Source organism: Diceros bicornis, chromosome 5 (genome assembly GCF_020826845.1).
Source record: "Diceros bicornis minor isolate mBicDic1 chromosome 5, mDicBic1.mat.cur, whole genome shotgun sequence".
Taxonomy (NCBI): Eukaryota; Metazoa; Chordata; class Mammalia; order Perissodactyla; family Rhinocerotidae; genus Diceros; species Diceros bicornis.
In genome coordinates this window covers 87676776-87693428 of record NC_080744.1, presented here as the reverse complement: position 1 = coordinate 87693428, position 16653 = coordinate 87676776, and the positions used below count along the sequence as shown (strand labels likewise).

The 16653-nt window shown below is 49.8% G+C and overlaps 1 protein-coding gene across 1 annotated transcript in view; it reads right to left on the bottom strand.

The window, feature by feature from the left end:
• Nucleotides 1-16653, bottom strand: part of RGMA (repulsive guidance molecule BMP co-receptor a) — a 45056-nt gene that overhangs the window by 23912 nt on the left and 4491 nt on the right. Inside the window, exon 2 of the mRNA XM_058542376.1 lies at nucleotides 4142-4257. Coding sequence (XP_058398359.1) covers nucleotides 4142-4257 — 116 coding nt within the window. The remainder of the gene's footprint in view (nucleotides 1-4141; nucleotides 4258-16653) is intronic.

Here is a 16653-nt window from a genome sequence, read left to right as displayed (position 1 = left end):
GGACATGGGCCTTTCAGTTTTAAAACTAGAAAAGTGCTGAGTGAACTAGGATGAGCTGGTCACCCTGGAAGAAACAGTGCCTTCAATTTTCAGCAGGTTGAATTTAGCCAAGCATTAAAACAGTGTGGCACCTAACCACCTAACCGAAACATGAAGTCGGGGTTCTCTGCCCAGTTCTGTTGAGGGCTTTGCACATTTCACCAGAGAGTATTTTTATCAGGAACCACATGCCCCCCAACATGTAAACTGGTCCCCGTCCCATCCTCTTACCTCCACAGGGTCCAGGGACCCCTCTTCCCCATCCCATGGAGCGTCCTTATCTGAGCCCATGGATCACCTCTCCCCAGTTCTCCTTTGAGCTCTGGGGTGACTGCTAGCAATTTCTCCAACCCTGCAGAGGGTCTCCCTTCTTAAACCAGAAGGGACACCAGAGATCTTCTCCTTACTCCCCAAGTCACCCTCAGGGCCTAAGAGGCCAACTGGCGACAGGATTTTGCAACCACCCTCCTTGGCAGCCAAGGCTCTCTCCTGCAGACCTCTTGGTGTGTCACACAGCAGCCTGCTGCCTGGCTCTGCTGCCATCTGGCTCTTGCAACTGGACATCATTTCACTCTCTCCCTTTGGGACACACAGTCCTACTGGGAGGGCAATAATGCGGTACGCAGGTTGACTTGCGTGCATGTTTCTGAATAGCAGCTCCGAGGGAAATACTCTCATCTCTATAATGACACAGATGCACAGAGGGCCTGGGTCTCCACAAGCCTTAGTTTCTCCACTAAGGACTAAAAGTAAAGGGAAAGAAATGAAAAAAGAAAGGCCGCAGGGCAATAATTCTTAGAAGAGCGACCCTCACACTTGCGCGTGCATGGGAAGCCCACGGAGGGCCTGCGCAAGTACAGACTGCAGGGTCCCATCCGCAGAGTATCTGCTTCAGTCGGTCTGGGGTGGGCCCAGAACTTGTATTTCTAACAAGTTCCCAGGGGAGGCTGATGCTGCTGATCCAGGGACCACACTTTGAGAACCACCGTGCTAGAGTACAGCATCCATATGTAGTTAACAGGAAGCATGCCAACATGTCTAAAACATATGTCTTGGATGGATTTCTTTTAGAAATCTGTTTTATTAAGTCACAATGGTTTCAAAGTTTAAAAAGTATCTCTTGATGGTGTTTTGAAGAGGATGCTATTTGTGGAAGACTCTTCTAAGAAGCCTTTTTTGGCCTCATGCCCCCAACCCCCATCAGCAAGACACAGTCATTCTGTCCATCCCCGGTAAGCACAGCATCATCCAAGCAGACACCCTGACAGCCCACGGGACACCGCAGAGCCCCCGTCCCTTTACTGGGCTGGGGTCTGCCTGAAGGCAGATGCGGCCTTGCTCAGACGAGGGCCACAAATGCTGTTGGAGCCAGGAACACAGTGGGTGCGCCATACACGTTGAGTGAGTACATGTAAACACGCTCCAAAGACACAAGCCCTCTCAGTCTAGCAGAGGTTAAGGCATCTTTCTCCACATAACTATGTCCAATTTAATTTGTACTCCTCTGGGTTTACTCCTGGCAGCCATTCAAGTTGACTAGCACTGAACAAACCGACGCTTTCCCGGGGCTGCTCCAGCCAGATTCAGATTCCACCTGTCTTCCGTGGGAGAGGCCGCCGCCCGGGGGCCCTGAGGCTCTCTGTTTCTCGAAACTGCCATGTTGTATTTTTCTCTCTAACGCCCACCCTGTTCTCCAGCAGACCTGCAGGTTCTCTGACTCTATCCCTCTGCCCACGCCTCAAAGAAGATGCCCGTCCATCTCTTCGTGGTGGAAATCACCCATTTCATCTCTTACTTAAGAAACTGTTTTTGACTCAGGTTCCTTGAGGACCCAAGTTCTTGGAGCCCCCAGTGTATTTAGTTTGGGGATACTGGAAGCTCAGTTTTCAGTAAGGTGGGCAATTTTTACTAAATGCAGCTGTCAAGGCCTCAAATTAGAAGCAACATGAGCCAGTCGGCATGACAGTGCAGTAGCTATCTGTTCTATCTGCAGGTTTTAGTTACCAGCCTTGAAGCCAAAAAGAAATGGGCTTCTTGGAAACAGAAGTGATGGAATTTGGGTTGTGAATAATATAACACACCAGCTTTCCTCAGACTATGGGGAATACTTTAAAATAAAGTTCTTAAGATGGACAAATGACATGAAAAACACCACCACCAGCCCTTGAAGCTCCTCCTATCTCTGAGTCCATCACCAGCCCTTCCTTTCCTCTGTCTCCAGCCCAAGAAGTTAGCAAGTGCTGCGGCTTTAAGAGCGGGAAGGTGTTGTTTTAAGGGCCTCTAAGCCCCCCTTCTCAATTTCAGCTCCAAGCTGAGATCACATCCCCCACAGCAGCCAAGGGACAAAAGCCATTTATCAACCCATCTGATAAAACTTCCAGTGGGCTGGATCTTTATCTAGACCAAACCGAGATGCACACCAATTGCAAACTCCTGTTTCTCCAAAAGGGGGGTTTCTTTTTAAAGAAAGGAGGTCACTCTTTATTTTATTTTTTTAGTTTTTGGGAGAGAACTAAATCAGCCTTTCCACCAGACCCTTCTGTAGTTGGGGAAACTGCCTTTTAAAAGAGGAGGAGGACACCCTGCTGCTTGACCCAGTACGGAGGGTTTAAAAATCCGGGCCGAGGGTGCATGGGGGCCAAGGGCTCCGTGGGGCACTGACGGCCCCCCACCCCGTCTTGCCCTTGGCCGGGGCCTCCCCATGGAATCCAGGGCTGGGAGCAGGTTGCCGCTCTCCTAGGCGCCCCCAGGGCGCGCAGCTGCTGAGTGGGCCGGGAGCGCCAGGGGCCCCAGGGCAGGGCTGGGGCGAGAAGGTAAACTGAGGCCTCGCCCCTTATTGCTGCCTGCATACCGCCGCCGGGAGTCCCAACTTGCAGCCTGGCCGAGCCTGGACTGCCCAGTTCTGCCAGTTCCTGAAACCCAGTTGGCTGAGCAGCAAAACAAAACAACCCAATCCCAGTCTAACTCAAGTCCTTTCTTGCAAAGCTGGGTTGTGCGCGGAGGCTACGGATCCGAGTCTGGCTGCGACTCTGGCTGCGGAGTGAAACAAGCTCGCATCTTTGCAAGAAGACACCTTAGACCCCCGCAACACAATGGAAACGGCCGGGAGATCCCGCCTTGCGACGGGGACCATTTGGTCTGTGACACTGGGTTTATTTGTATTTTTAGCAGGAGAAAAATGGGTATAAAGGGTTTAACTGGCGTTTCCAGGCTGTGAGTAGCATATGGCAAAAATGAAATAAAGTTTTATGAAACATTATAAAGAAAACAGACCGGGGATTTAAGTTTCGTGCCTTCCCCCTCCCCCTGAAAGGAAAAAAAAAAAAAAAAAAGTAAAGAAACTGGAGCGTTTGGGAAGGAACAAATGCTTCTCTGTGGAGTTGGTCTCCCTTCCCCCAACAAAAACAAGAGGTCCGGGCTCGGAGGAATTTGAAAGCAGCGATCTGCCAAAAACATTGTGAAAAACTATGGGGGATTCATTGGAAACAGATGGGCTTTTTCAGCTTTAATTCTGAAATTCTCTCCCTTTCTGACACAATAAAAACAAACAGGGGGCGACGCGGAATGTTATCAAACAGGAATACGGGCTCGCTGGGCCGAGACCGTGGGCATCCCCGCGTGGGGGCGCGTGTGGGGGCGGGACGGGGTCCCGGAGGAGGGGCGGGCGGGGACTTGGCTGGGACCTCAGGGGCTCCACCCCTGGGTACTCGGCAGGTTTGCAAACTGGTGGGCGAGAAGCCGGAAAAAGCGGCCCCCGCACCGAGGCCGTGCCTCCCCTTCTCTCTCTCCTCCCGGGCCCCTAAGGGGCGGGTTGCCGGTACCCCCTTTCGCGGAAGCAGGGAGGCGCCGCCGGCCCCTGTGACCTCCTCGCGCGCTCCTTTTCGTTGCTGCCCGGGCGGGCTGCCCCCGGGCATCCATCGCGCCTTCGCTGGGGCGCGGGAGAAACAAAGACCCGTGGATAAGGGAGGCGGGGGCCCGAAGGGAGCCGGCGAACTTCAGCCCCGACTCGCTCGCAGACATGTGGCCCAGTGCTGCGACGAGGCGCGGGGAGCGGGCGCGGCGGGCCCGGCCAGCTGTCCCCGGGCCAGGGGCAGTGCCTTACCTGCGGGGAAGCTGCAGAGAAGGAAGGCGAGGGTCGGCCAGAATCCCAGGGCTGAACGTCCTGCCCCTCTCCCCATACCCATCCATCCAGCTCGGCCTGTTACCACTAGCCTCTCCCTGGAAGAAGAGTTCAGAAGAAAAGAAGAAAATAAATCACGCTGCGGAGAAAGGGCAGCCTCGCTCCGCCGGCGGGAGCAGCGAGCCGGGAGGCTCGGTCCACCTCGGCCGCGGGCGCCCGGCGCGCCCCCCCTCCCCGCGCGCCCCTCCCTCGCCATCCATCACTCGGCTCCCCTCCAATGTCGGCGCGGCCCCGCCGCCCCAGCCGCCGCGCGGTCCGCCCCCTCGCGCTCGGGTTTCAGCGCGGCCCGCGGGGGGTGGAGGGGAGAGAAGCTGGGCGGGGACCGCGGCGGCGGGGCTGCGGCGCTTTGCTGCGGGGACCTGGGGAACCAGGGGCCGGGGGCCGGAGGGCGCGCCCGGGTCCCCGACCCCCGCGGCTGTCCCCGCAGAAAAGGCCCAGTCCCCCGGACGGCCAAGCCCTGCAGAGCGCAAGGGCGGTAGCGCGCCCCTCTTAATCTTCCCCATAAATATCCAACCCAAGTGGAAACTGTGCTTGGTTGGAGATAAACTCCAGGTCCTCTTTCCAACTAGACTGCCGTCCCGAAGCCGCCACCGACACCCCCTGGCTCATGTCTCTCACTCAGATGTGTCCCCGGTGCAGGAGGCTGAAAAATCCGCTTCCGAATTGGCCGGGGATGGCCCGCTGGATCTCAGCCACTAACGCACCTCCAGGCTCCAGCCCGCCGTAGTCCCGGGGCCACCCACCCTGCCTGGGCTCGGCCGCCTCCAGCATCCCCTCCAAGCACCTCGCTGCTTCCTGAGGACTTGCCCTGGCTGCGCCTCTGAGTTGGGGGCCTGCGAGCCTGACGGAGGCGGCAGGACCACCGCTGCCACCTCGGAGGAGGTGTGGATACAGCGGTCCCCGCGGTGCGCAAAGCCTGGCAGCCCCAAGGCCACCAAGGCCGCTCTTGGGAGGGCATTCGGTTGGTGACTTCCCCTTAACTTGGTCGCTTATTTTTCCAGGAGAAAAATGTCTCCTCCCCAAGGTTCCCTCGGTCCTGCAGCTCTTCTGCTGCTGTTGGGATATTTAAGCGACTGGCAACTTCTACGAAACATCTTTTGGATGGAACACAGGCCAGAGCAAGTGTTTTTAGTCAGACCAATTCCTCCCTTGGCCCCCCCTTCACCTCACTTCCAAGCCTACTCATCTGGTTCTTTGGAAAATAATTCTGAGTTTTTATCCCATTTAGATGTTTCTCTTAAGCACTATCGCAGTCCTCACTTGCTGATGGCCACACAGGCGGCAGGGCCGCGTCTGCGTTAGGACTCCGCCGGCCGGGAGGGGACCACAGCTCTGGAGGGGCAGGGGAAGAAAGCCTGGTGTCTGTGAAGACACGGCCCAAAGCAGTGATGCTTCTGAATCCGGCTTCTACAAGTCAGTAAGGGGGACCAGTGCCCCAGCCAGCAGTGCCCTGGGCAAAAGGAAGCTGTTGTTTCCTTAGGGCAAAAGGCCTCGATGGCACTGTTCGCCTTCACATTTGGGGTGCCACTGTATTTCCCTCAAATATTTAGGTCTTGGTCTAACAGGCTCTGTCTAATTCCCCTCAACCCGGGTTCATTTTAAACTCCCATTTGCAAAGTGTGACAAGTTTGTCCAGTGACAGCCCACCACCTCAAATCCGGGTCTCAAATGGCATTCCTCTCAAGCTTGGCCTGTCCTTGGGCCAGAGCCAACACTTTATTTTACAGAATCACAGGATGGCCCTGGCACACTGAGGCAGGCACAGAGCCCGATGGCACAGAGGCACCTTTGAGGTCCACCAATTAACACCATTTGCTGGATTCTGCCTTTCGCAACTTCGTTCTAAAGCTTCTCGCTAATGAGAGAGAAGGGATCCATTAGCATTCCCAGCAGCCCCGACAGTAAACTCTCCAACAGAACTGCTGCAGCATCTCCAGGTCAGAGAACACGGCCTGGGAGCCAGCAGAGACTGTGCAGGCTTCAGAAGACCCGAAAGCAGCCCCTCCAGCACTGCCTTTGCCCAAGAGTGGACCTCTGGCAGCAGGACGGTAAGCCTCTACACCTCAGCTTCTTCATCTGTAAGGGGCAGGCTGAGGACATCGTCACCCCGAGACTGCAACTGAAACAATCTGGGAGGGGCACCAGGCCGTGGGAGCTCCGCAGCCCCCCTGCTAGGAGCCTGACCGCCATTTGGGGAGGAGATCCAATTCTTACGGCGTAAGCAAATAATCTGGGAAAGGGATGCAAAGGGCTTTTTTCTCACGAGGAGGAATGTGTGAGGCTGAATTCGGACATCACAGAAGTGCAGATTTGGCCCTTACATATTTAGACTATCAAGAGAAATCCAGTCCCAAATATGGCAGTATGGGGTTGTGTTGTCTATACTGGCCAAAACAACCAGCTTATTGACAACTCCCTAACTCTTCCCAAGAATAAGAAATTCTTGAAATGTTGGGTTTTGGAACTCAGCACTCCATTCGCCATAGAAACTCAAAGCATAGCTGACTTGAGACAAACAGCTCCCATGATACAGTCTGACCACTTACGGGGTCTCCACCAGTAGCCTGGGCCTCAGGGTAGAGACCTTCTCTCACGTGGCTCTTGCTGCCTCCCCCAGCCCTGGCTGTGGAGGCCCCGCCACTGAATCCTCGCCCCCATCTCTCCCTCTTCACCTTCGGGGGCTGGGGTTGTGTGCTGGCGGGAAGGAGGGCTTCTGAAAGGCCAGGCTCTGCATAAGGCGGAAGCCCTCCCTGGGGCAGGAGTGGGCAGGGACTCCGGCTTTCCCTGCTCAGGATATGAACAGGGTGTTCCCAAATCCAGGGCCTGAGTCATCAGTCAATAAATTTATATTGACTGCTGCCTGCTAGCCCCTGGAGGATAGAGAAATAAAGAAGACAGACCCTATCTTTGAACTGCTGGTAGAAGGAGATATGAGAGGAAGGTGAGGGGTCAAGGAGCGGTGACAGTGGATGACTAAGTGCCTGGAGAAGGCTTTACCAAAAAGGTGGTTGTCTTGAAGGATTCATTTTTAGTGAGAATGACAGTAATAACGGCTAATGTTTCAACGTGCTCTTACATTACGCAGGGGCTGGCTAAGTACTTTACATTTGTAGACACTTGAAGCTAAGGTCGGTTCTATTATCATCCCCGTTTTGCAGATGAGATAACTGAGGCTGAGTGAGCTTAAGTACTCACCCAATTACCGGCTAATAAATTGCAGAGCCGAGCACACCGAATCCCACGCCTGACCTGCTGAATGTGCCATTCACTCCAATGATGCAAGTCTGCACTGGGCTTAACGTCAGGGTGAGACAGATAACTTAACAATCACTTTCAATAAAGCATAACTGACTCTGACGGGGAGACACAGAACACAGGTGCCAGGGCCTCCAGACCCGCTTGGGGTGCAGGGGGGGAACAGAAGTTTTCCCAGTGTGGGAGCGTGCCAGGGGAAGATGGTGGGCAAGGGAGGGGGAGCAGGGCAAGGATTCCAGGTAGAAGGAACAATAAGTACTACATGTACTGGGGTGTGGCTTGCCTGAGGAGCTGGAAAAGCTTGAGGATGGCTACAGGACACAGAGGTGAGGCTGCAGAAAGAGAGCAGGAGCTCCTGACAGCTCGTGAAGGGCCAGTGCCTGGGAGCCCCACCCAAGGCCTCAAGAAGGGGAGGGATTTATTCTGTTGGGAGACCACTGTGGGGAGGTTAACAATAATATAGATGCCCAGGCCCCACTCTGAGCAGCTGAATCTGAATCCCTGGAGGTAGAGCCTGGGCATCAGCAATTTTTAATGAGCTCTCCCAGGTGACTAATGTGTAGGGACTCGCTAGGTTTGTAAGTTCAGTCACCCTCCATCAACTCTGGGTGCACATAAGACCCAGGTTGAGTCAATCAGTTTATCCTCTCAGACTTAAGGCAAGACAGATAACTTAATCATCACCTTCAATAAAGCAGTGATTGGCACATGACCCAAGCTGACCAATCAGAATCTCTCCTGCGACTGTTGCTATGGGGGATCCTCCAGTTCTGGTCTCTGATTCCTACATAGGATGAGGCTGGGGGTAGCCATCTGATGGGAAGGCGAGTGTTTAGGAGTGTTGTGGGTGGAAGCTGTGTTTGCAGAGTTGTTATACTGTTTTTACTCAAGATGCACTTTATCTGGTGAGCTTTTGGGGCACTGATGGAGATTTTCAGGGCTAACTCTCCCCATGCCACTTTTCAGCATGTGATCCTCCCTGTAGCTCCTCCTTAGCTGCTCTGAGCTCTCCTAGTACCTGCTCCAGCTACAGGACCCAGCAAAGACCCTTATTTTGCTGAAACTGTTTTGACTTCGGTTTTTCTCCCTTGTACGCACAGACTCCTAACTAATAAGGAGGAAGCAAATGGTCCAACACTGGTCCCAAGAAGCATTTTTGCCAGCCTCAGAAGTGCAGGGACATGTTGTCAATGGCTCTTAATCCATCATTCATTTACTTGCAAAATTTCTTGAGCCTAATTCCATCCCCTCCCCTCAACCTTTGGAAAAAATTTGCCTGTACCATGTCTTGAGGAACTCAGTTGCTCCAATTTACAACTCAGAGTGGGACCCAATCCTTTTTAATTTATCCCTCAAATTCCTCTTTCAAACTTCAAGGGCTACCTGGGTCTGGTCGTCTTAGATTTGATGAACCAGACCTTGTTCAGTGTCTCTATAACCTTCAAGGTTTTATAGACTTTGACCACATCACCTTTCTGGCGTCACCTTTCTACACTCAAGTCTTTCAAGAACAAAGCAGCTCAACTTCTCGGGAAAGCCTTCCATCTGGGTGATTACTTGACTCACCTTTCTACAGTTCTGAGATATTTTTTCTCAAGGAGAAGGTCATAAACCTGCCAGGTTTGGGGACAGCCTGGCAGAGGGAGAATACTATTTTTGGCTTGGTTTCCAATACCATTTCGGAGAGCATTTTCTGAGTACTTGGTCCTGCATAGCCTTTAGCGAACAAACATCTTGCAAAGACCCCCAAGATCCCTTTTTGTGGCTATAAACTGAGTGGACAGAGTCCATTTTCCTGTAATTTGGATTATGTTCTCCTAAATGCATTAACTGAGGCTTGCCACTGCAAAAGCTTAATATGCATGTTCTTGCTAACTCATAAGCTTGTCCTGCAGTTAATCACCATTTGTTTGCCATGTCTCTGCAGAGCCTTCATTTCATCCGCAGGCCTAGAACCATCTGAGCATCTCTCCTTCGGATGATCTATGGACATTTAAACGAAGTCTAGGAGGACCAGTGATCCTTGGGGATCCCCACTGTTTATAATTTTTCATCCAGAAAAGTACCTGTTTATCCTATTTTTGGTTTCCTGTCTCTAAGGACAATTCCGATCCCTGGTGATTTCCTCCCCCATTCTGGAGCAACTTACGACTGTAAGTGACCCTTGGGGTGCAACTTTGTCAGAAGGAATTTTGAGAGTCTAAACATAATCCATCCCTGGGTTTCTCCCTTGTCTCCAGGCCTGTTTCTACCTCCTCAAAGAATGCTAATAGATTGGTCTGGTTTCACATTCTCGTTTCAGAAAGTATGTTGCACTTTGTCCAGTTAGTCAGGGCTTTAAAAAGTGCTTGGTGATATTACTTTTTAGTGTATATTCCACCAAAGTGGCTATTAAAAGTGACACTTCCTGGGGGCCAGCCCAGTGGCGTAGTGGTTAAGTCCAGTGTGCTCTGCTTCGGCAGCCTGGGTCCCTGGGTTCGGATCCTGGGCACAGACCTACAGCCATGCTGTGGCGGTGACCCACACACAAAATAGAGGAAGACTGGCACAGATATTAGCTCAGGGCGAATCTTCCTCAAGCAAAAATCAAGAAAGATTGGCAACAGATGTTAGCTCAGGGTGAATCTTCCTCAGCAAAAAAAAAAAAAATTGACCCTTCCTGGATGGGTGGGCTCCCTCTGTGGGCAGGGGGCCCAGTGTATATGCCCTTGGGTGCAGGCTTGGTATGGAAGGCTAGTCACACGATTTGGGCACCAGGGTATCACTGCCATCTTTAACTACCACTGCTCCCTTCCCTCCAGATTGTCCTGGGACAGAAGGCCATAGAATGTCCTTGACCTGTTTGTTTCCATGACAGTTTAGGAGAGGGCTTCTTCCTGCTTCTCTTCTTCCAAAGCATTTGTGAGTCTCGCTGCCATGACTCTGGCATCAAAACCTCTTCATTGTTGATTTCAGCAAGTCCCACAGCGTGCTCCTCCTATGGCCTCTCTAGTTTTCTTAGCTTTTGCCGCAGGCTTTCTTTCTCTCTGCGTGTGCACATTATTTCATTTGCTTATATCCTCCCTCCCTCACCATGAGGGACGCTTATGCTTAATTAAAACATATAGATTTTATTCCAATATTTTAATGGTTTTTTGAAACACACTTTTCCCTGACAGTTCCACAGCTCTCTTTAGAAACTGAAGAAGTGTCTTACTTTCTCTTTGAATTCTTTTGAATGGATTTAAAACACATTAGCAGATTTTATTTGCTCTTGCACATCTTTAGATGTGTGTGATCAGATTAGTAACAATTTTTCCCCCACACAAGGCAGATTCTTTTATTTACTGTTTTTCTCTTTTACTTATTCAACAAGTACTCAGCTCTAAGCAGGGTTTTGAGGGTTCTTAGATGAGCAGCAGACGGTCCTGGTCCCCTCCAGGCAGCCCAGGGGGAGGTCAGATGTGGAGACAAATAATTTTAGCCGAGTGTGCTGAGTACTTAGAGAGGGGTGTTTATGTGGTGTCTCGGGAGCCCCACATTTATGCCCCATCCCCATTACTGCAAATCAACTCAGGACTTTACAAAGTTGCCAAGTCTTTAGGAAGTGGGGGGCTCTGCTGGTAATTCCTTTAACAAATAGGACCACTGACTGCAAAGCATGATGTCACCAGTACCAGATTTGGTGACATCTACACTACCATCAGCCTTACACTGTCTAGAACACCCTCCATCAAAATTTCACCTCTTGGACAATCCGCCTCAGACTGCCCCATGGCTTAGCATTCATGCTCATGGGTCCACTTTCAGAAACAGACTCTGAGAACTTTCCAGGCCTGGTGGACCAGCTGAGTGTGGGACATCTGCATGGATTGCCCCCCTCAGACCCTCCCAAAAGCACAGCCCTCCTGGTAGGCATGGACATATTCACTGTGCTGGGAAGATATAAATTTTCTGGGCTTTCTGTTTTCTTCAATCTAGCATCACATTTAATTTAAAGAATCGAAACAGTAATATATGCAAGGGTTAAAAAAATCAATTTCCTGTTAAATGAAATTAGGTCACTCTCCCTGGAGGCAATAACTGTTAACAGTTTCATGTGCATCTTTCTAGGTATTTCCATGTGCATATAAACACATATAAAAGCAATCAATCTAGCTATCTTTTTACCAAAAACTGTTAGCAACCTCCTGACTGCTCCCTCCACAGTGGGTATTTCCTATTTTATTTTCTTTCTCAGTTAAACAGTCCTATGAACCCCTCCATCATGGCAGGAGCTAAGCAGTCAGAGAAGAACTGAGTTCACCAGCCAAAGGGGATTTAGAGATGTATGTACAGATAGGCTTAAATATAAAGTAGTCCATGTGAGGGATGCCACATGCCTTTCGACAGCTACTTCTTCTTCTTTTCCTGGACTTCAAGTTCCATGTAAAGACACTTATTCTGTCGCTTCTCAATTGGAAGTCAGACAACTCACATTTACCCCAACTTACCCTGCAGAGGGTAAGGAACCCGCCTGAGGTCACCCAGCTGGCTTGGTGGCAGAGTGGGGTTTGGGCAGGTCTAGCGGACTCCTGGCTCTCAAGCCACCTCTGTTGAGCTCACCAACGCCTCCCCTCTGCCTCTACTAACCCTACTCTTCATCATGTGCTCATTCTCTTGCTGGAACAGAAGCGAGGATCCCTTTGTCTTCCCCCAGCCTCAGCCCAGGCTGGGTTGGAGCCCTCCTGATGACCTGCTAGTTTCTGGGGTCACATTTCCATGGTATGTGGAAGCCCCCCTTCCATCTTTTCTCACTTCTTCTTGACCTCCACGTTTCTCAGTAAGCTCTTGGAACAGCCACATTTTTTCTTTGACACTCCTCCCATTTCTCCCTACCGGAGAAATAAACTAGTGTATAACTGGAGTTTCATATACGCAAGTCTCCCTGCCCTCATTTTCCTCTCGCGCCTCTTGTCTGGGACTCTACTATCTGGTCTACAGCTTGCAAATTTTCTTCTGCCTACAAAGCCCAGTACAAAAGTGATAGCATCTGTGAACTGCTTAATTGACAGTGCTGAGACTGAGACTTTTTAGACCTTGCAGTGGATATGGGGAAAGAGAGAGACCTGGGATTTGGGGTGGCTCTACCTCCAGCTATGTGGCCCCTGCATGTGCTATCCTATCCTTGGACCCTCAGCTTTGCAATCTGCAGAATCCTGGCCTGGATGCCCCAGCAGGGGCAGGGGGTGGGGGTGGTCCTCCCAGCTCCATACTCTGGTGTCTCTAGGGATCCAGCTCCATACTCTGGTGTCTCTAGGGATCCAGTGACCTGGTGTCTCTAGGGATCTGTAACTAACTGGCCTTGCCCACACCTGACTCCGAGGAGCCATTCTGGGGCCTCATTTGTAACACTTCTGGGTTCTCCAAGCAAAAATGTTGCCGAGAAAGTGGGAAATGTTATTTGATGAATGACATTTTCATATTATGGTGTCAGCATGAAATTCTTCCACAATAATCCTCAGCAATATTACTGTATACCTGAAACACACCTTAAAAACATTTAGTAACCTCTTGTTTTAAAGCAACTTTCAGATACCCATACCAAGATGCACCGGGTTCCTGTAATGGAGAACAGACCACCCAGCATTTACCTCTCCCCATTCCAGTAAGTTCTTGGGAGAAGAACCAGCTTGGAACCATTTATCCACCAAATGGCAATTGTTTGAACTGACAGTGAGTCTGTGTCTCTCTCTCTCAACCAGCAGAAGGCTGGAGTATTTGGATTAATGAACAATTTGGTGCCAAGCGCAAATACCATAGACATTTAGCAATAGGAACAGATAACCAAGTTATTCATCAAATTCAAAATTGTTTAGAATGGCTAATGCAAAGCTGAAATAAAGAAGATCCCCAGCTGATGGGAGGTGGGGAAGAGTGCCAATCCAGAAAGAAGAACAAATGCATCGCTTTTTGTGACATTCTCTTCTGCCGCTATGGTTTTCTTTTTTAAATTTGTTGGAGGCTGAGGGAATTTCTTCACTTTTACATTAGAGAGGCAATACGGCATGCTGGCTAAGAACATGCAGTCTGAACCCAGACTCTTAGACCTCAGTTATCCCATCTGTAAAATGGGGATATACTTTAGCTCCCTCAAGGGTGATTGTGAGGATTAAATGAATGAACACAATAACAGACCACTTAGAACAGATGCTTGGCAGAGAGTAAGTGTTGATAAGTACTTGCCAATATGATAAGAACCATTGTTTGGATTATTACAGAGTGTCTACTACCCGTCTGATTCTGTTAGAGCCTTTGTATGTATAGGAACTGGGGGGAAATCTGCAGAATTCCCCAAGGACTACTAGATACCCTTGACTTCTGGGTGTGTTCTAAGCACATTATCAATTATACTCAAGCTCTGTTGAGCAACCACCATAAGACAGAGTCTCCCATGTACCTGTAGAGTCATCTCAACTATGTGATGGGTACAGCCGTCTCCATTTCATAGATGAGGAGACTGAGACTCTGGGAGATTAAGTGACTTGTCCAAGGTCACCAAGAATATAAATGGCAGGGAGAGGCTCAAACCCAGGCCCCGTGATGCCATGTTCAATGTTTTCCCCACCAAACCATAGCTGCTTCTCATAGTCACCTGGGGTTTACTATTTTCTGTTAGCTCCATATATATAATGACAGGTCATGCATTAGAAATGGGAATATGTATATAGTATATAGAATATAGAGATATACTGTTTTCCAGAAACAAACAAAAATATAAAAATGTTTTAAGAAAAGAAAAATTTCCTTGAATGATTTTCCCTAGCCCCCTAAAAACTTAGGAAGTTGAAATAGTTATATTCTTTTTTTTTTTTTTTTTTGTGAGGAAGATCAGCCCTGAGCTAACATCCGTGCTAATCCTCCTCTTTTTGCTGAGGAAGACTGGCTCTGAGCTAATTTTGCTGAGGAAGACTGGCTCTGAGCTAACATCTATTGCCAATCCTCTTCCTTTTTTTCTTCCCCAAAGCCCCAGTAGATAGTTGTATGTCAAAGTTGCACATCCTTCTAGTTGCTGCATGTGGGACCCGGCCTCAGCATGGCCAGAGAAGCAGTGCGTGGGTGGGCACCCGGGATCCGAACCTGGGCTGCCAGTAGCGGAGCGCGCGCACTTAACCGCTAAGCCACCGGGCCAGCACCGAAATAGTTATATTCTTTTTCTTTCTTTTGGATGCTAAATGGTATTTTTCAGGTCAAGTTTTTATAGAGTGCTTACCTGGATTTAAGAGCTTCTGAATGACAGGTAAATATTACACAACAAGAAGATGTCTGGGTAAACGTATCTATAGTTTCCATTATTGCAGCCCCTTTAGACCACAAGCCATTCAGAGCATGTCTCAAATTCAAAGCCAGATGTACTTCTGCCCCTAGAAACTGGTCATTGACCCAGAAAGGGAGGGCTTGGGCATCATCTTGGCTTGGGTTTGCTTGGCCCTCATTGACCCTTGGCCCAGGCTCAGAGCAGGCAATATGTTCCCTACCAAGCCTGAAGTCAGTAGACTCTGCCAATAACATCCATTTACTCATGAAGAAATCAGACAGCTCGGAGTTTAAGGATCTTTTTTCTCAAAATGCTCTCAGCAGAGAATAATACAAGCAATGTAAAACCCTCACAGCATGAAGAGGGTGGCATCTGGCTTTTCCTTACCATGTGATCTTGAGATACCCAAAGATACAAAATCAAGTGTGCTTCAGGATAGTCAGGGAAGCATTCTGAATTCAGTATTCTGAAATCTGAATATCAAACTACTTTAGCTGCACTGAGTGATGTAAAACAGCATAAATTCAACTCCCATGAATCCCTTGTTCTGGGGCAAATGAGCTGCCAAACTGAGCAGTGAGGGGTTATCAGCAAGTCTGGACCTGTCGGGGGGTGCTGCTAGGAGCCTCATCACGTCTCCAGGTGAGCCTGGCCTCTGAGCTCTATATTTCTTTTTGCTTTGTCTCTCTTGCATAAATGGAAGCCCATCTGAGAAAATACAATTGCATTAAAAAAATCTATTTATTATTTATATGCTATCTCTTTCCATAAAGGACATTAAATTAAATGTAAATGAGAGTATATTATACACCAAAACTTCCAAACAAACATTAATTCTTATTGTTTTCAAGGTATCAATTGTTTTGAGGAAATTCTGTAGTTTTTATGATTCTGTGAATGGAACATGCATTTCTGTGTGCTCTTCTATTGTGAATCTGTCAAATTAACACTTGTTAAGTGAAGCATAGGGTGCCAGATGGTGAGCCATGGTTCAGCAACAGACCACGGGAGAAACTGAAATGGAGAAGTTTGTTACTCACAGGTCCCAGAGGAAGTACACAGCACTCCTCGAGGGGCCACGGGGGGAGGTCAAGGTAGAGTGCAAAGAGAGAGAGAGGCAGGACCTGGGCATATGCTTTTATTAGGGTCCAAGGGCAGAGTGCTTTGGGGTTCCAGGGCTAGGGCTGGACTGGCCAATTCAAACCAGAGAGTGGGGTTTTGGTGAGCCCCACGGGGTCTTGGGCAGGCCCTGAGAGGCAGAGGACGCTGCTGGTCACAAAGGCTGTTGGGGAGTCATACGAGGACTTACATTTGCTTGTGACTCTGCGGGCTGTTGTCCAGGGTGCGCTTGCTAGAGGGACTAGTGTCAGTTGAAGGCCCCTGAGGACTGCTTGGCCAAACAAAACGGATGTGGAGGCAGCAGTGCAATGGAGAAGCTTAGCTAAACTCTCGCAGTCCAATGGACATGTTCTTGTGAGAGCAGTCTATTCTTCAGGACGCCAGTGCCAGGAGCTGAAAATGCACACTGGAAGAAAATTGCTAAGACACTGAGCTGGCCCAGCGTTTGCCCAGCAGGTGTTCTGAGCAAGCCTCTCTGAGAGCCAGCCTTTGAACAGGCGAAAGGGCATCGCTGCAAGGGATAACAGCAAGGTCTGAGAGCCTCACAAGTGGATCAGACTTTGACAGAGAGGATACAACTTGTGAAACCTTGAACACTAGATATCACAGTTTTTAAATAGATAATCTGGAGGGATGAGACACACGATGGTACAGATCAACTGGGAGATGTAGAAAAGACTAACAGGAGAGTGAATTCTAGAGTAGAGTGTCTGCATTGTGCCCACAGTGCTTACACCATGACGAACGTTTAGAAGGTCGTCATGGGTGAGTCTCTGCATGTTTG